This window comes from Eleginops maclovinus, chromosome 9 (assembly GCF_036324505.1).
Source record: "Eleginops maclovinus isolate JMC-PN-2008 ecotype Puerto Natales chromosome 9, JC_Emac_rtc_rv5, whole genome shotgun sequence".
Taxonomy (NCBI): domain Eukaryota; kingdom Metazoa; phylum Chordata; class Actinopteri; order Perciformes; family Eleginopidae; genus Eleginops; species Eleginops maclovinus.
Window position 1 is genome coordinate 11,244,849 of NC_086357.1, and position 22,487 is coordinate 11,267,335.

Consider the following 22,487-nt stretch of genomic DNA (forward strand, 5'->3'; position numbering starts at 1 on the left):
AATGTTGGACACAACTAATATTGACCTTGATGTGTGCCCATCCAGGTTGGGGACATTGTCCGAGTTGCTAAAGATGAGACGTTCCCAGCCGACCTGGCGTTGCTGTCGTCAGATCGTGAAGACGGCACCTGTCACATAACCACAGCCAGCCTCGATGGAGAAACCAACCTTAAGGTCTGCTGCGTGATGTGTTGATTTTGGGAGTATACCTGAGAATATCTGTTTGCTATTTGAAAACTTTAAATCAGACAGCCTATTACTAATACTTGCAGCAGGAACAAATATTTTCTTGAGTGAACAGCACTGCTGCTTTCCCACAACCAATCCAGAGATCCAAAATTGCAAAACTCCACTAGCCAACGGCTTAGCCTTACAGGTGCGCTTTCCTCTGGAAACAGTGACAAAACTATTTTTAACTTGCAGCATTGCAGTGGAGTCTTGCAAAACCTACATCAGGATGTAGATCGTGTTGCTAACAGGGTTGAGTGTGTGTGCAACCTCATGCCACTCTGATTCTGATTCTGATTGGTCTTGAACCAAATTAGAATACTTGATTAATCCCTTTGGTAAATTAGGTTTTGTGAAAGTTGCACCATTTTAGAATAAAATTAACAAATATTTAGATAAACATATGAAGTTATAGTAAAAATGTGAAATAAAAGTCCTTGAAGAATACCAATATGTTGTGTCCCTTTGTGCTCTGAAGCAATGCATCTTTGCAAGATTCCTTTTAAAGATGTTGGATGGAAATAATTAGTAGATCTTTTGGAGTTTGATTGGCAGACATCAGGTCACGTGACCATTTCCTGCTTGTGTCTGTGCCAGGTGTTTGCATCTCTTAAAAATATGCATTCAAATGACTCAGATATGATGATATAGATTCAATTTCTTACACGTCCTACTTCAGAACATCCTCTCCTCCCGTTCCCTCACCCTCACACCTACAGTCTCGCTAGAGGCCGTGTTGCTTAATTACCTCCAGAATGACATGTGCCGCTTCTGTTGTAGTTTATTTTCACAGCATAGTGGATTCTTTGTGTTGCCCTAGAAGTGTGTTTGCGTAATCTTTGCCCCTTTTTGATATGTTTAGTAATTGCTGCAGCTGTTTGTATGCTGTAATGCATAGTACCGTGACGCTGCTCTTTATTCTTCTTTAGCAGTCCTTGAACCCAGCCTGCTTTTGGATCAGATTCCAAATATATACATGACAAGTTTGAATGAAAAGAGCTCAGCTGTTTTTGGTTGTGTCAGAATATGTGGGGTGTTGAGGAAGGTCAGATGGATAGAAAGCTAACAGCGGTCCCAAATGGAGTCTTTGTGTTTATTTATGCCCCACTTATTATTGCTGCTCTGCACATTTACAAGTGTAAAAAGATGACTGCTTGGCTGTGTTTTGTTGCTTGCTGAACAGAATAGTTGAAATTGTTGATATTATAATGTTTTGCCTTGTAATGCACATTTACACAACTGTTAACGTGTTCTCCTAAGAGACATTTAGTAAAACTAATTTTGCTTGCATCTCACCGTTACACTATGCTACAGATCTTACAGTAGATGCACTGTATTTGCCCTTCTGTGTGTTTCTTAATTCAGTGCAACTGACCGGACAAGTTGTTTCATAAAACAAAGCTCTATGTTCTAATTATATATCATGTTGATTGCACAGGTGGCCACACTGTCTTTAGTATAAAATGTCCCCTTAAAAATAAAAATGTATCCAATTTTACAGAATGCTTCTCTTTGATTAACCTGTATTATCTGTTTCACGTCTGCAGACTCACTTCTCTGTGGCGGAGACATCAGTGTGTCAGTCGGTGACCCAACTGGAGGCTCTGCAGGCTGTGGTGGAGTGTCAACAACCGGAAGCTGACCTGTACAGGTAATCCAGTCTATGTGTACACACACTTTTCTGGATATGAGCATTAAAAGACCAATACAAAGTCACATACAGTAAACGTAACACATTAGAACATTAACAGCCAATTGCTTGCCTTTCAAACCTTCAGAAAGGAAGTTCTCTAGCTTTATACTAGCTTTTTACTTGAACTGCAAGTACAGATGAGTATTTTCAATCATTTTAATATTCTGGGATCCCCAAAGCCCCCTGGTTGTCCAGAAACTGCTTAAAAAGCCTCCATATTTCGTATATGGTAGAAATGCCCCGCCAGAGATGTGTTATTAAATGGATGATGAAGTGAGAAGGCTTCATCACCTCTTCAACAGCCCCTCTTCCTCCAGTCTGTCTCAGCTAGCTACTTTAGGATCGATCAGGGTATTTTTAGATTGGCCAGTTTGTCTCGGTGGAAGTTATTCTCCCCTCCCCTCTCTCTTGACACTCACAGTGTTGAAATACACTTTACTGAGTTAACCGAAAGTGAAATTCACCGGCCTTCATATGTCATTTTCTAACAATTCTCAGATTTGTTCCAAATACTGCAAGAAAAAATATGTGCATGCTGGAGAGGCCTCGATCTAACGCACTTAGAGTATGTCAGAGTGTAGGGGAGAATATGATCGCTGTTATTGAATAGCTTGTAAAAGCCTCTCATTTTTCCTGCATTCATTTCTTCATTTTTTTTTACTGTAACTAGGTTTCCTGTGTGCATGTGAATGTACTGTCTCACAGCCCTCAACCAAAATGCATTTTGTGTTTTCCAGGTTTGTCGGTCGGATTACGATCACTCAGCAAGATGAGGAGATAGTCAGGTGAGACCAGATTTATCCAGCTGCTTATAATTAAGTTAAGAATAGTTTGTGTGCTACATAAGCTGCGAAACAATGGTATTAACTGTCAGGGAAGCTTTCAGCCGAGGGTTACAAAATGTTCCAAAAACTACTGGCCATCTGACTCAGTAATTAACACAAAAGACCACTTCTAGTTGCACATTCATAAGCCTTGTTGAGTGCTGAGTTGAGTTTCTATCAATGTCCTACTGTTTCTTTTTTGTGCCGAAATCACATCCATCTTTTTCAGTATTCATGTTGTTGTTTTTGTTTGCTTTCTATGTCAGACCGCTGGGTCCTGAGAATTTGCTGCTGCGGGGAGCCAGATTGAAAAATACCAAAGAGATTTTTGGTGAGTCGATACAGATAGAAATTAAAAGAAAAGCTTTTGTAAATGGGAAAACCTCCACCTGAGATGAAGCAGTTTGGGGTAAAATAAGAAAAGGTTGCTAATGAAATGCTTCCAGTGGATTATAGAAGCATCAGAGAGAGGTGACGCAGCCAAGGTGGAGCTGATAGTAAAAACAAGCTCATTGGACATTATGGGAAAAACATACCTCTCATTATCACATGACAAAATTACGATTAAGTCAACATTAGTCTTTTAAAGCAATGGTGTAGTCTGTCTGCCTGTCCGTCCTCCTGTAAAAAGGGCTTCACATTTAATCAAAATTGTAATGTCTTAATATCACATTAACCTGTACTGTTCCAGCTGTGGCGGTTTACACAGGGATGGAGTCCAAAATGGCGCTCAACTATAAGTGCAAGTCTCAGAAGCGCTCTGCAGTGGAGAAGTGAGTGGTCTCTCAGAGGAAGCACATTCTCTTCTGTTTTAGGAGATAACCTTTACATATAAAATATCCTCTTCTGTCAGGTCCATGAATACCTTCCTCATCATCTACCTTGGCATCCTGCTGTTCGAGGCTATCCTCAGCACCATCCTGAAGTACGCCTGGCAGGCTGAGGACAAATGGGACGAACCTTTCTACAACAAGAAGACTGAACAAGAGAGAAACAGCAGTCCGGTAAGTGTTCTTCGCATTTAGCCCCAGACGAAAGCATTGGCATTGATTTTCATTTTGTAAGCTGTGCGAGCTATCAGCCGCAAAGATAAGATGAGGTGAGATTTTAGTCGACATTCCCCTTCTGTTCTCTCTTTTTCTTTTTGCTCCACTTTAATCTCCAATCCAAATAATAATGGGCTTTCTCTCTCTACTGCAAATATAAGATAATAGGGGGAGTGAGTAAAGATATAAAGACGAGCCCACGCTTGAATACACACACACAGATCTGGACGGGTGATGGAAGGGTGGTTTCAGAGTCTCAAGGTTTTGTAACAAGGCTTAAGTGAGGAAGTGCCTTTCATGGGGACAGTCTGCCGGCCTATCAGCCTACCTGCCAACACTGATCAGTCAGGGAGAACACCAGCCTCTATGTATTGAGACAGAGGGGGGGAGGTCACTGTTCAGTACACTCCCTTATCCCTGGAGGCAAAGAGAGTAATACCAGTAACAAATGAGTGGCTATGATTTTACCATTAGTATAAAAGGAACTCCAGCCCCCTGTCCTCTGTTTATACCATTTACCAATGATTGCATGCCTGCCATCACAGCTCTCTCCTCTCCTCTGCTCTCCTCTCTGAACAATATCTCAGTTTAAGGCCTAAAGATTACAATATCTCAGCCCAAAAAAGCATTATTACATTGAAAGCTACAGTTTGTTTGCCCTGCCTGCTCATTGTAACTTTAATTCAGATTTATTCGATTCAATTCTTCATTTTGTTAAGTGTGATAGAGAGAGCTCAATTGTAGGTAGCATGTCATAAACCTGTCTCTTTAAAGATGCTGATACTCAATCTCTCAGTCTTTGGTCCTCTCTTGCTCTTCTTTCCCGTCACATACAGTAATTACCTCTGTAATGGAATCAATTACCCTGCCTGCTTTGATTTCCAAGGATCGTTGATCACACCATCAGTCTGTGTGGGGCTGAGATGTGTATAAAGTAGAGCTGAACATTAAATGTTATATAAAGGCAATATGGATTAGTGCTTCTTAAAGGCTAAATATGTTGAAATACTGTTCTGAATTAAGTAACGTGGTGCTGTAGAGATGTTCCTAACAATTGTATTTTTGTTTTTTTAAATGGTTACATATAATCGCAAAACCTCCTTCCAATATTGTGAATCATATTGCTTTATTTGTCAAAAAAATAGCAAAAGCTGTTTATTTTTTTTAATCGGTTGTCCCTCGTAATCAGCACATTTATATTCCAGTAGTATTGTTCTGCATTGCAACATTGCCAAGGGCATTTCTCTATTGATCTTCTCAGATGAAGCACAATGTAAGCAGAGATAAAATAACAAAAAAATATTCCAATTATCTTCAATGGATCAGTTGACAACATATTTTTCCAAATGCTGTTTGAGGCACTTTACAAACTTTTGTTTTTGTGCTGTTTTGTACCAAATCCTCATCCTTCTCCTCTGTTGCTTGTTCTGTTCTCCTTCTCCCACTCCATCTTTCTTTTAACTACAATGGCAAACTATTTCAATATCTTACCCCAAACTTTAGGTCACATTGGTTTATCTCCCGATCTTGTTTCACTTAGGCCCTGTGTCTTATTCTCCTTTTAGATCTTGAAGTTTATCTCAGACTTCTTGGCATTTCTGGTCCTCTATAACTTCATCATCCCCATCTCGCTCTACGTTACTGTGGAGATGCAGAAGTTTCTTGGCTCCTTTTTCATTGGCTGGGATTTGGACCTCTACCATGAGGAGACTGACCAGAAAGCTCAGGTCAACACATCAGACCTCAACGAGGAGCTGGGACAGGTATGCAACACATCCATGAAGCATAAGAGCAAAGAGACATACGCCTACATCATCATTTGAGTTTTCCAGTTAGATATTACATGTAATGCACATTGTATTGCAGGAAATCATTTAAGGGTTTGTATTCTATTAAATAATCAACATAAATTGTCATTATAATAGAAGGAAAGGACACTCTGCTTTACATTTACTACTTGAATAATCAGTTTTATTTATTTTCTTAGGTGGAGTATGTGTTTACAGATAAGACGGGTACGCTTACGGAAAATGAGATGCAGTTCCGTGAGTGTTCAATCAATGGCACCAAGTACCGGGAAGTTAACGGCAAATTGGTGCCGGAGGGAATGACTGACGATTCACCAGACGGTTCTACACCTCAGTTGGTAACTCGCATCTGAATTTATTACATATACACTGTTGCCAATCCTGCCTTAAGAAAGCACCACAAAGCATTTGATTAAAGAGGCCCTATTGTGCTTTATCGGGTTCTCCCTTTTTTTCTGTATTGTATAATATCGTTTTTTGTGCAAGTAAATGGTCTACAAAGGCTAAAATGCCCAAGTTTCCTCCTCAGGAAGTTTTACTCTCACTCTCCCTCTCTCCGGAAATGCCTCCATTGGACTCCTTTGTTTACTTCTGTAACATAGTGGCATCACTACATAACACTAGCGCTTCTATTGGCTAACTCTCGGACACAAGTAAAAGGCTAACGGTCGGGCTATCTCTAAACTGTTGACCAATCACAAAAGAGCCTGCCATTTAACCAACCAGAGCAGACTGGGCTCTGGTTTCAGACAGAGGGTGAAAAGAGGTGCTGCAGCACAGGCAGTATGAGAAAAATAAAGAGCTTTTTGAACATTAAAGCATGTAAATATGTCACAGTAGGTGAAAACAATACTAATATGAACCTTAAAGTGATCATAAAAGGGGCCCCATAAAAATTACCCTGAAATATTAGGGGTGGCTTTGTACCAATGATGTTATCAAGGAAAGATAATTAGCCTAATGGATTTATCTCCGTTGCAGCATAAAATGCACACAATGACTGATTCTTAATCACATCTCACTTCTGTTTAGAATGACTGTTAACCTCCTATCCCCTTCCTGTTCTCTCTCCATCCAGATTGGTGAGGAATTATTATTTCTCAAGGCCGTGTCCTTGTGTCACACGGTTCAGATCAGCTACGATCAGCCAGATGGGGGCGGAGACCCATTCTCCCATTCAAACGGTTTCTCTTCCAATCACATGGAGTACTACGCCTCTTCACCCGACGAGAAAGCTTTAGTAGAGGCAACAAAAAGGTGAGGGTACATTCAATCTGATTCAAGATAGCTGATTTGTGACATTCTCAGTTTACTCGAAGCTCTCCAACCTTTATTCCTGCTGTAACCCTTGTCACAGAACTGTATAGCGGGCCATAATTTAATGTCTGGTGAAAACCCTGTAACAAGTCCTTGTGTAAAATGGCTAAAAAAGAAAAAAAGTACATTACTAGAAAGAGACCAGACCCAGTTTGATAAAGATGGAAGCTGCAAAACTCTTCCATTTCTAGCAAGGATGGATCATTTATGAATGAGAAAAGCGGCTGTCTAAATTGTCAACTATAAGGCTTCATTGGGCAGGAGTCAGGGATCCTTGCCTATGCCAATTCCTTGCATTTAATTGAATTATGTCATGCAGTGAGGGTTGCACCCATGACCCAATGCCTTCCTGCTCCATTTTGCCCCAGACAGTGCATCTTTTCTGTTTTGTGTTTGTGTTTTAATTTAAACTGAAAGCAGACACCGTTTGAAGCATAATCTACATTTCCCCCCGCAAATATACACTTGTTACAACGCCATTTATTTCAAATGAGTCACAGTTGGTTAGATTACTGAAAACATACTGGTATTACATATCTTTGGAGTTTATTCTGGTGTTGTTGTTACTTGTTGTTGTGATTGGCCAATTCCTAAACAATGAGATTAGTGCTGTGACATGTTGAGTGTACGACCCCATCCTTAGGCACTTTGCCATGCTACAAGTGCATAAGCCAAAATAGCAGGTGAACCTAGAGGCTGTGCACTCAAGATCTCCCTCTTTGCACGTATCGCTGAAATAGAGTCCTGAGTCGACTGAGACTGCTCCATCTAGAAGTGACATTATTTTCTTATAAAGACCCCGTTTTTAAAGCTCAAAGGTCAAGCCCATTCTCCAGAGAATGTAACTTTACCTGCTATCTGTTATTTCCTCAGGTTGGGAGTGGCATTCACTCGCTGCAGTGGAGAGATCAAGGAGATCAAAACATTTGGCAAGTCAGAAAAGTACGTCTAACTTCCTCATACTTTGAACAACAAATAACCATGCACATCTATTTTTAGACACAAAAAAGGGTCTGACTGTGAAAAAGAACCTGTCTCTTCCTGCGAGTCCAAAGAGAGGTTAACCCAAGTGTCTATCTGTGCTCCTTCAGGTACAAACTGCTCCATGTGTTAGAGTTTGACGCTAACCGCAGGAGGATGAGCGTCATACTGCAGACTCCCTCAGGTAACTCCATCTGAACACAGTATTTACGCATTATTAATTACAGCCGAGGAAAAAATTAAGAGACCACAGCATTATCATTTTCTCTTGTCTTAGTATTTATAGGTATGTCTTTGAGTTAAATTATTTTTTATTTTATTGTATTCTATAAAATACTGACAACATTTCTCTGTGTTGGAATTCAACAGAGACATGAATGGCTGCCATACATGTAGAGACAAAGATTTAAGAAACAGTTCGAGTGGTCTCTTAATTTTTTTCCAGAGCTGTATATATTGACTGCATCAACAGTGAACGATTGACAGATTTATTGAGATTGGAGATGAAACATTAAATAAAACACAAACTATAAATGCTGCTTAAACAAGTAAAAACTGCAATTATAAACACATTAAATAGCCTTTTTGTGGAGAGTTTATTCAAACACTTTTCATGATTTAATTTTTATACAAACTTAAGTTTTTTATTGCATTTATGGTATTTTCATTATGTTTATTCTCATTATGTTTCTGTGTTAACCTACCAAGCTTTCTTCTTGCTGTTTCGACTTTAAAGGAGGCAAAGTGCTGTTCACCAAGGGCGCAGAGTCGGCCATCTTGCCTTTCACCACCACTGGCGAGATAGAAAAGACGAGACTACACGTCGATGAGTTTGCTTTGGTGAGAATTTCTAGTTTAAAATGTGTTGTCTCAGGCTCTCCAGCAGCTTTCACTCTCCTGGCTGTATTACACATCTGTTTAAGAGGGTGAAGGCCCGTGGGTCTGCCTCCTGATCCATATAATCAGAAATGCGTGTTCTTTATGTACGCAGGCCTGGCATTTCTAGGCACTGAAGTGATTACCTTTGGCTGTGCTCCTATTAGACTGTAAATTCTACACCACAACAGGGCCAAACACACACATACTGTACACACACACATATCTGGCTCCCACATCATGTCTTCGGACTTCAGTACCCAGGAGACGGGGGTTCTGGACTGGGTTGATTTGTGACGTCTTCCCCTCAGGCTGGTTCTGTGATTTAAAGCCAAGCTTTTATGATTTGTTTGCTGTTCATTCTCTCTGCCTTTTTTCTGCTCTCTTTCCTTTCTAATTCTCCTTCACACATCTTCTTAACTTACTCACGATTTCCACTATGCAAAGCTGTCTCTTCCCGTCTTATATTCTGTTCTGTTCAGTTTTTCTTTTTACATTTCTTATATTCTGTCTGACGCCCACCTTCCTCCTCCCACTGCAGAAAGGTCTGCGGACCTTGGTTGTAGCATGTCGTCACTTCAGCCCGGAGGAGTACATTGATGTGGACAGGCATCTGAACGCAGCCCGCACCGCGCTGCAGCAGAGGGAGGAGCGGCTGCAGGAGGCCTTCAGCTTCATCGAGAGAGACCTGCAGCTCCTTGGAGCAACGGGGGTTGAGGACAAGTATGAAGATTAACAAATGCATTTAAATGTATTGATGCTGCCCCTTTTTTTGTTTAAACATCCCTCTTACGCATATGACGTCTTTTACTTCACATAAACATCTTTACATTTCAAAGAAAAAGCAGCAGCAAAATGTTAGTTTGTTAAAAGTATTGGATTTCGGTTACCCTATTTGCTCTACCCTAATATAGTTGTGTATTTACAGTGTACACTAACATGTGCATACAGAGGAAGAGGAAGACTGTTGAATCAATATTTGCCGACCTTTGAGAACAGTTTGGCTAAAGGCATTGTAAGCCACTAACCTGTAAACTCAATCTACCCAACTACAATGATAACCAACATTCAGAAAAATGTTGTAACATGTACATTTTTTAATCAGGTTATGCCCCCGGCAGTGAGCAGATAACCTATATTACTGTTTATATAAAAAAAATGTTTTATTGCCACATGGTTAGCTTTTTAAAAATCTGTGTAATTTAGCTGTAGATGTTAGCAGGATTGCTGTATAAATGATGATGTCTGTCTGAAGGTTGGTCGGTCCTTCACTTTGTTTGGAAGTGAAATATCTCCACATTTATTTGGCGTGAAAGTCATATATTTGTGAATGATACCCAAAGGTCTAGCCCAATGACTCTGATTATCTCCTCATTTTTTGCTAACAAAGTCAACTGCAGGTTTATGCTTTTTATTTACATGATTCGTAGAATTGACTGCCTTTAAATCTGGTACAGATGGTCAAGAAGAAATAGCCAGAAGGTAACTCAAAATAACTTTGGTAATCCATTAAAATTGTGCCGGTAAAATTAAATTTGGTTTTCATCAAACCTGCAAAACTATTACATTCTCATCCGCCTAAGCTGCACTTAGGGCTAAGTGCTTCAAAGCAAAACGTAGCATGCATAAACACTAAACAAAGAAGGGGAACATGGGAAACCTGCCTGCAAGAACGTAATTTATAAACATCATTAGTCTTGTGATATGTTGTGTAGCTAGGAAATGTCATTTTTTTCACTCAAAGACGGGAATTGTCTTGAGGTTTATTTTTAGATTTAGATTGTTATGTTCCAGGAAAATAAACTGAGATTGAGTTTGACATCAGAGCAGATCGTAAAAACAGTAAGAAACATGTTGCTATAAACAGACAGATAAACAAAAAAGAGCAGGAGAATCTTCAACAAACAATGTACTGTATAGTCATCGGGGAGAAAGAAGCATCACCCCACTGAGCCTCTCTGGAATGAATGTTGATTTGTGTTTGCATCAGCTCACCATCTGCTCCTCGCATAAGCCTTTCTCCTTCTTCCCTCTCCGTTTATCTCCGCTGCTCTGTTTCTGTATCCGTAATGAATTCCTCCTCAGGCACACATGGTCACAATCAAAGGATCTTCTCTATTATGGACGGCGATACTAGAATTCCCCTCTTGAGCCTAATAACGCTGATAGGCATGGTCATATTATCATAGATTTTAACCTCTTCAGGAATAATAAATGTGGTTAGAAATAGGATAAATATCCTTTTTTAAATAAATGCTTCTTAAATTTAGAGCAAGTCTCAACCCTCCCTCACTGTTGCTCTTGAATAAGTCTGTTTAAACTAGGACTACCTATTTATCCAAGCATATTGCATTAGATTTGATCTTATTTGTTTCGAAGCTGGTTTTAGATATTTCCAGACTTTGTGTCTGTGTATGATTAAAAGAGCTTCCTGCCAATCCTAAAATAGGAGTAGTGAACCATGGCCACTTTAGCTAACTTACAAGCCTCTGTGGCTTGACTACATAACGACGACAGCAGTAAATCACCAGGTTTTAATGCTGGCCTCACCCACCACAGCTCTGAAATAAACATGTCACCTGAAGATTGATTGTTATTATACAAAGGGATCACTGAAAGTTGTGCATAAACAGCACATACAACATAAGTACATGGTTTATTTATTGGTGATTCTTATCTGTATCAGACTCCAAGACAAAGTCCAGGAGACCATTGAGGCTCTGCGTCTGGCAGGGATCAAAGTATGGGTGCTGACAGGTGACAAACATGAGACGGCGGTCAGCGTCAGTCTGTCCTGCGGACACTTCCACAGAACCATGAACATCCTGGAACTCCTGCAGCAGCGCTCTGATAACGAGTGTGCTGAGCAGCTCCGCAGACTGGACAGGAGGTGTGTGTTCGTGGTTACATTTTTTAATATAAAATATACACAGTAGATCGTAAAATGCAACTTATTCCAATTACGTTGGAGTTATCTTTTATTGCATGACTTTCATTTAATTAATGTCCTGTTGTTATTGTCTGCATCAGGGTTTAACTGTCGGGTTCTCTCGTTTTTATTATTTACAAAAAAATATGAGAAAACTGAATTTTCAAGATGCCATTTTTTGGAAATGCTTCTGCAGGAGGCTGGCCTGCTTTGTTGCTCTAATAAAAGTCAAGGGGAGCAATTGCTACAGTGATTAAAGTGCTGTTTGTTTTTATGCTTGTGTCCCAACTGAAAACTGGACGTAAATATTTAAATACCATATTTGGGTGCTACAACCTACTTTGTATCAACAAAAACTCACAAGTGCTTCTTAGTGCTAAATATTTGAAACACAGACCCTCTATATAAAAATAGGATTTGTTTTTCTGATAAATCCGTAGAAAACAAAACATAAAGTAAGTCTAATACAGCATTTGATAGATGTAGTAGTTCTTTCCATTGCTCTCCTTAGCCATAACTTCTCGTATTGTTTTCTTAAACTTCCTCTCTTGATTTCTTCCAGGATAAAGGAAGACCATGTCATACAGCACGGGTTAGTCGTGGACGGGGCCAGCCTGTCTTTAGCACTGAGGGAACACGAAAAGCTCTTTATGGAAGTGTGTAGAAACTGTTCAGCTGTGCTGTGCTGCCGCATGGCCCCGCTGCAGAAAGCAAAGGTAGCAGTCCTCTTCCATAAACAGACACCCACACGCACCAAAATACTTTAACCTCATGTTCAGATGTCAATGAAATGCTGCTCTGTCCAGGTGGTGCGTCTATTTAAAACCTCCCCAGAGAAACCAATCACCTTAGCTATCGGGGACGGAGCCAATGATGTCAGTATGATACAGGAAGCTCATGTGGGCATAGGTAAACAGTCCCCTCAAAAACAATATGCTCTCTAACTCTGAAATGTTGTCCAGTGTATCCTTCAATGTGTGTGTGTGTGTGTGTCTGTGTGTGTGTGTCTGCAGGTATCATGGGGAAGGAGGGTCGTCAGGCCGTGAGAAACAGTGACTATGCAATCGCCAGGTTTAAGTTCCTGGCTAAACTTCTGCTGGTCCACGGTCACTTCTACTACATTCGAATAGCTACGCTTGTACAGTACTTTTTCTACAAGGTGAGTTACTTCGACTCATCTGCATATTTTTAATTTAGTGATAATCACTCTGTGGCTTGTAATAGTTTTAAAAAGTGCCTTTTAAATTATAAGTGCATAGAACTGGACTCGCACAACTTCATGTCTTAATTTAAATGCATTCCTTGAGCTGAATAAGCCTGTAGGAGCTCAAAACGGCCCAGTGTTCGGCCATGTGTCCTTTCATTGCAATGTTTTTAATGTTTTGTTTTTCACTCTTTATTTTCCAGAACGTGTGTTTTATCACTCCCCAGTTTTTATACCAGTTCTTCTGTCTGTTTTCACAACAAGTAAGTCTCTTTATCTCTACACTGTCCAATATTTGATATGTCATTATAGAATTGTTTATGGTTTTAATGCCCTTGGCTTCTGAGAATGTATTTTTACTATACATACATTTTTTTTAAAACCTCCCTCGAAGTGAGAGTTTGATTTATGTTTTTAATTTCAAAATTAAAATGCCCAAAGAGCCAGAACATTGAGATTTAAATGTAATTCTTGAAGCCTGTGAAAATTGCTGTATTATTTAAACAGTGGATCTTCCATTTTGCATTTAAACTCTTCATTCTCCATTCACAGTCTTCACCACATAGCTTTAGAATTTGAGTTAAATGATTTATTAAACTATTATTGGATTTAATCTAAAGATACAAATTCTGTCTGCTATTAAGGTAATTGATCCTGTCCGAGACACTAACAAATTACAACCATTCTTTTGGCTGTGTTTTCAAATCGGATAAGGCTGTTTTTTTTTTTTTAGTTATGTAAGATTACCTGTTTGCTTAAGTTTGGTCTAATTTGTAGGTGTTAAGTGAAATGCTGTCTCTTTTCCGTCCCAGACTCTGTATGACAGTGTTTATCTGACACTGTACAACATCTGCTTCACCTCGCTTCCCATCCTGGTGTACAGCCTGTTTGAACAGCTGGTCCATCCACACGTACTGCAGAATAAACCTGGCCTGTACAGGTAAGTTCACATGTTATCTGGGGAATATTATACATAAGCAATAACTGTTTGAGGGTCGCTTACATATATAATGAATATATGTATAACTGACATAAATGAATAAAAAATATATATAGTACATTATTTTGTTGTACATCATCTACATTCACAATGTGCTATTGTTTAACACAGATTGCTAACATACATCTGTTTACCTTTTGGTAAGATCAAGCACAGAATAGTATGCTTTTGTGCCCGTCTGCATATTTGCACAATAAAATATGTCAAGGCCTGATATGAGCAATTTTGTTCTAGGTCATTGACCTCGTTTCATAGCCTAGCATGTCACTTATCTCATGTGTTTTGAAGTTAATCTTAAACGTTTTCTTTTTCTCTCAGTTTTTTATCCATTTATCTTTTTTACTTTGAATTTGTAACTTGCATCATGTTGGTGGGAGTCTTCCGCGGTGACCATGTTGCTAAGCAATTATGACAACAAATCAGTCACAGCATTATTCCCAGAAGAAGATTAATACTATATCACGCCCACGAACCAGGATCAGGTCGCTTGCTCGGGCCTAGTTTGATAATAAAAAAAATTCTAATATCACTCCGAAACAAAACTTCCTACAGCACAGTGAAACATAACAGTGTGGTATGTAAAAAACAACAACAATGTCTGTATCCTACAGGGACATCAGCAAGAACTCCCTGCTGTCTTTCCGGACGTTCCTGTACTGGACTCTGTTGGGCTTCTGTCATGCCTTCATCTTCTTTTTCGGATCTTACATACTGATGGGAGAGGACACCACGCTTATGGGCAATGGACAGGTGATCTAGACTGTGTGTGCGTGTGTCTCTGTGTATGATTGTTGTCTGTGTGTTTAAAGGTGTATAGTCAAATCCCTAGAGTACTAATTGTCCTGCTCACCTCATCAGAAAATGGTTGCTGTAGGAAATGATTGGTAGATTAGAAAGAAGTGTGTGTGCATGTTATGATGAGTTGTTGTTATTGATGGGGCTGGTTCCTGCTGGTATTTCTTCACTCACTCCTTCTCTTAATCTGGCTTTTACTCATCTGTCTCTTCTTCATTCTGTCTTTTCTTTGAACCACCTTGTACACTTTGTCTCTATATCTGTGCTAGCATGTATGTCAGTAAATGTACTAATTTCACCATGTCTTCTTTTCATATCTTCGGTGTGTCTTTTTCATCTCTAAATCTGTTTCCCTACATTTTCCTTTGCTGTCTGTCTCTCTCTGTCTAAAGTTTGGTATTTCAGAAAGCACTCACCCCTTTAGCTCTCACTCGCTTGTCTTTTTCTTCTATCTTATTTTGATTTCTCTTTTTTCCTTCTACCTTCACGCTGTGCATGTCTTCAGATCTTGCGAGCTAACAGGCAGCTGGTAAGAGTCTGCTCTACAGTTGAATGCATGTCTCCTTGGGGGGGTAATGAGAGGACTATCAGCACGATTCCTAAACATATTTATGTCTTGCTAATGCTGATGTAGAAATGTATGATTTTTCATACCTATACTTTGTTTTAAACGTTCAAATGAGCAGTATGATGGAAGTTACAAAACTTGCAGTGGCTAATTGAACCCTGAAGGTTCTGGTACAACGCTATCAGTTTGGATTTCTCCCTTTGTCTTTGGCTTAAAATATAGTTTAAGTAACCATCTGTTGCATTAATTTAAACGTTTACTTAAAAAAAACTACTACTACTGTATAGACAACTACATTTACACACAATAAAAGAAATCCACACGTAGATGTATCATTGCCTCTAAACATACAGAACACAGGCTTCGATTTGCTTATATATTAATATATCCTAGAATTGTGTCATAACACAAGATAGATAGAATCGGAGGATGAAACCCTCTTTATTAGTCACATACATGCACACAGCAGAGCACACACAGTGAAATGTGTCCTCTGCATTTAACCCATCCTAGTGCTAGGAGCAGTGGGCAGCTATCGTGCAAGATAAGATGAACCTTTTTAATCCCCATGGGGATATTCAGGAGTTAAAGCAGCAACAGAGGGAGATTGAAAAAAGGACGTTACAGATCCAAACGAGGATAATACAATTAAAAATAACAATATATAAGTAACTGTTAAAACAATATATCACAACAAGGTAAAACGCTGATCAGTTGAATTAACAAATATACATATTTGAGTTCCGATTTTGTAATATAGAGTCCAGGTCAAAGTCATGTGTACAAACAGTGCAGATTAGATTTTTTTACAGTACAGGTTGCCCTTACATAGGCAAACAGATGAGATAATGTGCATACAAAAACATGTTTATGGTTTAATAACGAGGGTTATTTTGGTACTTGATTATTACAAATTTGGACAAGGTGCAAAGTTGATCAAAAGTGTTACCAGTGCTGTCACTCATGAATTAACAGCTGGTGATGGTTACAGTAAAAAAGCCCATGTAAATAGATTATACGAAGAAGTTATGTTATTAAAAAATGTGTTCCACAGAGCAGAGTTTAAGGGCTTTTGTTAACACTTTGCATGTTTTTGTTATTGAGATATAATGAACTAGAACAATATTCCTGTAAGGGGTCGTTCATTGTCTTTGTGTGGCTGCACCTTATTCCTCTCACTATTACTTTTGAGTGTTCAGACTCCAGCAGGGTCCTGAAATGCCTGGCGACAAACAATGCCCCCCCGCAGCTCTCACACTACAAGTTAAGTGGTTCTCACAGCAGGTGGTGGAGCTAGTGGCAGGAGTGACATGGTAGGAGTCCAAGACCTTTATTGAAGGCATCATAAAACCGCTCAGCTTTTAACTGAGACTGAGTTCTTCTATTCCACAATCAAAGCACAACATTGCCTGCTGCCTCACCTGTTCTGACTCCCAGTGTTATCAAGGTAGTGGTTTGGCTTGATTTGATATTTCTATCCAAGTGAAATAAGCAGTTAATGTCAAATACAGACACTGGGATTCATTGCAGTGAAATGCTGCCAAAATGTAATATTTCTATATTTGATTAGCGACCATAGTTATTTAATAGGTGCTGAGGTGAAAAGGAGTAACATTATGTTTATTTGTATATTCTTGACAACAGGAAGAAGACATTTTAAAGTATAAATATGGCATATAACAGGTCGACCATGCATATTGTAATGTTGTTATTAACTGGGTCCATGCATGTAAAGATAGCCAGTATTTCTCGGTTCTATCACCAAAGTGTAATCCTGTTGACAGTTTCATTTACATTTTAGTGTTTGTTTTATAGATGTTTGGAAACTGGACATTTGGAACGTTGGTCTTTACGGTCATGGTCATCACCGTCACATTAAAGGTAAATAAAACCCAATGTTATGCTCACTCTGCGTTTTTCACTTTGGATTTGTTTAGTTTTAATTTAAAAATCACTGTATGATTTTACTTAATTTTCATAACATTACTATAGTTACATACTTTTTTCAACTGTAAATATTCATGATATTTTAGTTGTATTATGACTGTGTAATATAAGTATGGCTAGTCACTGTGGGGGTTAACTGAGGCGTGCGTAGCATGTTTGGGTCCATATGGAATCGCTTGTGTTGCCACAGTGAATGAACTACAGTGTGTTATGAAGTATTACGATGATGCCAGTGGCCATTAACAGGAAATGATTTGTCACAGGTCAGGGTCAAGGTCTTTTTTACTGCAGACAGTTTGCTGTGGTTTATTGATGCCTTAACTGTCCCTGTGTCAGTGTTTTACACATTTTTTTTAATTTCTTCCCCCTCCTATATGTGTTTGTGTGTAATAACAGCTTGCTTTAGAGACACATTTCTGGACGTGGATGAACCATTTTGTGACGTGGGGTTCGATTGCCTTCTACTTCATCTTCTCCCTCTTTTATGGAGGCATCATCTGGTAAGAACAGTTCTTACAAAGTCTATGTTTTTCTTTCTTAAATAGAAGATGTCATTTCACTGAAGAAAATGCTTTGTTTTTAAAGGGTCTCTGCTCAATCTACTGTGTGTAAAAAAGTTAGTTTCCACCTTTTTTTCTGCACAATGTAACCATTGTGTCCCCTCATCTCCCTCCAGGCCCTTCCTCCACACGCAGGACATGTACTTTGTATTCGTGCAGCTTCTGTCCAGCGGCTCGGCCTGGTTCGCCATCATCATCATCGTCATAACTTGCCTCTTCCCTGATGTGGTGAAGAAGGTCTTCTACAGACATCTGCAGCCCACCAGCACACAGAAGAGTCAGGTAAACAAGGGAGGAGGGGCAGGAAGTGAAAAAGAGGACATTTAAAGGTTGTTGTCTGGGAACCTTTGTAAAGAAGTCCAGCCAATCTTTTAAAGTGGATTATACTTGGTACAGAGGAAAGGTTCCCTTTTTAATTGGCAGCAAATTAGAGAGGCTCTTCCTGCATTTATCGGTTTATATCCTTAGAGGTTTCCCAGTGTTTCACACACCCTGCACCCAGCTGGCCTGACTCCAAGGAGCACATTAGTCACTCGTAGTCACAGCAGTTCTGTTTAAACGCTTTCTAAGGAAACTTCTTGAACACATTTCTCCTGTGTCTACTCCGGCTCTGGGAATGGCAGATGTTGTCTTTGTTTATCTCTTCTCTCATTACAAGTTCAGTTTTGGATATTTTAGTGTGTAGGTATCCTACCTTTACAAACTTGCATTGTTTTAGCTTAATGTGGTTAAGTGACCAAAGCCAAGATGAGCTTTTAGTCAGGCCAAATAATGAGATTATTCATTTGAATCAATGGGAACAATTTGAGACTGTCCAGCTCAATCCCATAGTAGTAAGATAATTATACTATTTTTTTCTATCTGTAGTTATGGGCTTTTTATTTTCGCTGCACATGCTCAAAAGTAAAACTCATTAAAAGTAATGAAATGGCACAGGACAGGAAGAACCGTTGCAGTAGTTAAACTGTCTCGTCCTGTTTGCAGTGTTAGATTTAATACTCCCTCCTACCTGTATCACAAAAAACTGAAATTATATTTCCTATAATGTGACGCGAGCCTGAGAGGGGGAACATAAAGTAAAATGTCAAGGTAGCTCAGATTCTAAAGAGGAAGTATTTTCCCTGTCACTTTGTTCCAACAGTTCATATTTTCTCAGCCTCAGTGGTCATGAGTTACCCATTTCTTTACAGGAACAGCATGGTGTTTGGTTGCACATGAATACACACCGCATGACTTTAATCCAATACACACACATCCTCAAACACACAGCGTGCATGGTCACCTCTCAGCAGTCCCATGCTGGTATTGACTTGTCGAGCTTGAGACTGTTTATGTTTTATATTATCCCTCCTCCTTTCCAAACTCCTCTCTTGTTTCTCAGAACTGCCTATTCCAATCCTGTGGTGTTTCCGCTCTAACCTTTGTCCTGTTTTGTCTCTGTATGTATGCGTGTGTGTGTGATTCTGAGTGGTACGCTCTAAACTGGGTGTTTAAATGTGTGTATGAGACCTTGATCTCTAACCTCTCTCTGTGTCTGTGTGTGTTCTTCCTCCTATCCTCTCTGTGTGTGCTCCCGGTGTAGATGTATTCCAACTGTGTGGCGATAGGTGATGACTTCATCGCTCTGCAGCCGCTCTCCAGAGCCAAGAGCCAGCTGGGCAGAATTAGGTAGAGGACACAAGACTGATTCCGACCTGGGCTTAAAATACTTCCAGAAATCAATTCAAATAAAACCAGGAGTGCTTTTTTCAGAAGCAGTGTTTCTATATGAGAAATTTTTGGAGATGCCACTGTATATTTGTTAATAATCAGCATTAGTGGTGTGTCCCTTTTCTCTGCAGAGATGCTGCCCTTTCTGAATTAGATATCCCATTAGTTTGAATATATTCAATTTGCAAGTATTTGAAACTACCACAGGGCCTGTTATTTTCAACATTTTGCTAAAGTTTTACTAACATTAAGCTGTTTTAGTTAATAAAATCAGAAGGATAATGTTTTTAGATCACTGTTTAAAAAAACAAGGACATCAAAAGCATTTTTTTTATTGTTGTTGAGTTACCTTCAATTTTGAAAGTATGTAGGATAAGTCTTAACATTTCTGAAACCTTATATTATTGATGCAACATTTGATTCAAAAATACAGTACAAATGTATTCTCAGAAGGAGAACGACACTCGCAGCACACAAAGTGAAATATGAAACATTACTTTATGTAACGAGCACTCCTGCTTATGATCATTCACTTCAATCGGAAATGTTCTTACACCCAGGTCAGGACTTGTTTAGTCCCATTGGACCTGTTTCTAAAGCAGTACACGGACTGCAGAGACGTGTGCTTCATGTTGGAACAGTTGCTTTTTCTGTTATATCTGTGACTGCATGCTCTGAACAGGCCAATCAGCATTCTCCATCACTAGGATGATGAGGGGGTATGAATATATTTAGAGGCTTTCTGGGCTAGGATATAATGCCAAAACATGTGACATAAAGCATTTCAGCTGCTGCATGTGTTACCTTTTAGTAAAAGGCTGATGAAAAGAATGTGTTCTGAGGCATCCCCCTCCCCTCCTACCCATCAAAGCATGGTCCCTGTCATTCCACCCATACTGCATGAGCAAACAGATGAATGAGAGAGGGAATGAATGATGTAATTGCCTTGAGTTTTACTCCCCCACCAGCACCTGATAAAGTGTAATAGCAATGTTGTTGTACAGGGACTATTTAGAGAGTGCCTCCCTGCATCTGCAATAGTCTGTTTTCAAAGCTGATCATGAGCTCCTGGTCGTGTCATACAAGCACAGTATGATGTGGCACACAGTTACATATCCTAGAGTCGCATGGTGCAGCCCATCACACCTTCGCTTTAATCTACAGCATGGTTTGACAGAGTGAAAAACCACCTGGACCACGGGTTCCCACTTGATACAGCCTTCTCACCACAGAATTCAGCCCACCTGCATGTTTCCTGCAGAACCACAGCACAAAACTGACCCCCCACTTCAGCTGCATGACAGACCCTTGGACTGGTCTGAGCAGCATGATGCTTTCCTATTACAAGCGTGATAAACTGCTGTGTTATTATCACAACCGTTTGAGACTCATGACTCGAAGAGCTTGTGCTGTCATAGCATGTATCATCAGGACCGATTGCAAGGGAAATGCTTACAATAGGGTTAGCTCTCTTTGGTAAGGAGAAAAGCCCCAACAGAATCTTGATATTGGACAACACCGTCTTGATATAAGAAATACAAAGTGTGTTTATAAAGTTGGTGTTATCAAGCAATGGGCTTTTAGACTGCTGGTGGGATGAAACAAACATGAAATAGTGGCTTTTCTGATACTATACAGGTCAAGCATTTGATGTAGACAACAATCTGCGAACTTGCTGACACTGAAAAATAACCCAATTTGCAGTCCTAGTATTGATTATTCATTGACGAGGTTTATTTATTTGTTTTTGGCATGCATTTCTTTGGTCTTACAGCTGTGGCATGTTACCACTGATGGTTTTGAAGCACTTGCTTGAGAATGCTACAAAATAGTAGCCCAGTTGTGAAAACATTGAGTGTCAAACATTGGAAAAGGATGCAGTCCTGAAGACATCAGCCCTCTGATCAATCCTTGCAATAGTTTGAGAGGTGAATCTGAAACACTGGCAAATGAGTGTATATTCCCAGTCACACCAAATATAAGCCATGCCGTTCCAAAGTCAGTGAGCAGAAACAAACTGCAGACTCACTGATCATAAGTGCCCTATGGGAAGGGAGGGCACAGAGCACATTATGCATAAGAGATCCCATTTCCTCAATTTATTTCTTGAATTGGTAGAACTACACAAGATGCTCTTTCTGGGTTCAAAATCAAAGCATGTATTTATGTGTATGGTCTGTACAGAGCGCTTTATCCAGCTCTGTTGCAATAGTCCCAGTATCTATCAGAGTCTTTTTTTTTTTCTTAATTAGATCAGAAAGGGGTAATCTCAGTAAAACCCTGAGGGCTCTCCTGGGTTTTTCCTGTGTTTGCCTTCTCTGTAGCTCTGATAGATTCAGCAGCAGGTTAATTGGTTTGGATGCTAATAGATTTGCTCTTATCTCCACTCGAAGAATGCGTTTCCTCCGAGACATCTTTCTCACGCCTGCAGCTTCTTTCTGTGTTCACACGTCTCTGCTTTTGTGAGAGTTAAAGCCCTCCTCCAGTGACTTCATCCCATCCACTCACATCTTCTGAAAGACCTTTTCTCCAGCAGTGATTTATGATAACCCCACAGTGACAATTAGGTTGAGGTCCAGGTCTGTATCAGGGGAATAAGACCCGGGATACTCATTGGTGTCTCGTTTCAAACCACAGGAAGCAGCGGTTCTTATTTGCCTTGTAAGGCAAAACATTTGCTCTCAACTCTTTTGCTTGACATAGTTGGAGAGGTCACTTGTGAAGGGCTTTAACAACAGGACCAGCATTGATTTGGTCTATATATACTGTAAGTGTGTTAGAGCTCACTGTAGAGGACTGACTCGCTGACTGACTCCTGCTTACTAACTGACAATTCAATCTGCTGGTTGGTAAATGAGCAGCAATGAAGTACATATGTATCCACAGTTATTTAGTCTCCTATTAACTTAATAGTTTTACAAAGCTAAATAATACAAAGTAAAACACTCACCAATGGTATGAAATAATTTCCTATATTGCCCAAATGAAAATCACTTTTAAA

At 39.6% G+C, this 22,487-nt stretch overlaps 1 protein-coding gene across 2 annotated transcripts in view; it reads left to right on the forward strand.

The window, feature by feature from the left end:
• Positions 1–22,487, forward strand: part of atp11b (ATPase phospholipid transporting 11B) — a 47,159-nt gene that overhangs the window by 13,084 nt on the left and 11,588 nt on the right. For both annotated transcript variants that reach the window (XM_063891047.1, XM_063891048.1), the window contains exons 6-28: positions 46–174; positions 1,776–1,879; positions 2,659–2,706; positions 3,012–3,076; positions 3,437–3,518; positions 3,599–3,749; positions 5,357–5,554; positions 5,779–5,937; positions 6,678–6,856; positions 7,790–7,858; positions 8,008–8,081; positions 8,634–8,737; positions 9,315–9,496; positions 11,460–11,663; positions 12,265–12,418; positions 12,509–12,611; positions 12,716–12,861; positions 13,110–13,169; positions 13,719–13,846; positions 14,518–14,656; positions 17,085–17,150; positions 17,613–17,716; positions 17,893–18,058. In XM_063891047.1, coding sequence (XP_063747117.1) covers positions 46–174; positions 1,776–1,879; positions 2,659–2,706; positions 3,012–3,076; positions 3,437–3,518; positions 3,599–3,749; positions 5,357–5,554; positions 5,779–5,937; positions 6,678–6,856; positions 7,790–7,858; positions 8,008–8,081; positions 8,634–8,737; positions 9,315–9,496; positions 11,460–11,663; positions 12,265–12,418; positions 12,509–12,611; positions 12,716–12,861; positions 13,110–13,169; positions 13,719–13,846; positions 14,518–14,656; positions 17,085–17,150; positions 17,613–17,716; positions 17,893–18,058 — 2,814 coding nt within the window. The remainder of the gene's footprint in view (positions 1–45; positions 175–1,775; positions 1,880–2,658; positions 2,707–3,011; positions 3,077–3,436; positions 3,519–3,598; positions 3,750–5,356; positions 5,555–5,778; positions 5,938–6,677; positions 6,857–7,789; positions 7,859–8,007; positions 8,082–8,633; positions 8,738–9,314; positions 9,497–11,459; positions 11,664–12,264; positions 12,419–12,508; positions 12,612–12,715; positions 12,862–13,109; positions 13,170–13,718; positions 13,847–14,517; positions 14,657–17,084; positions 17,151–17,612; positions 17,717–17,892; positions 18,059–22,487) is intronic.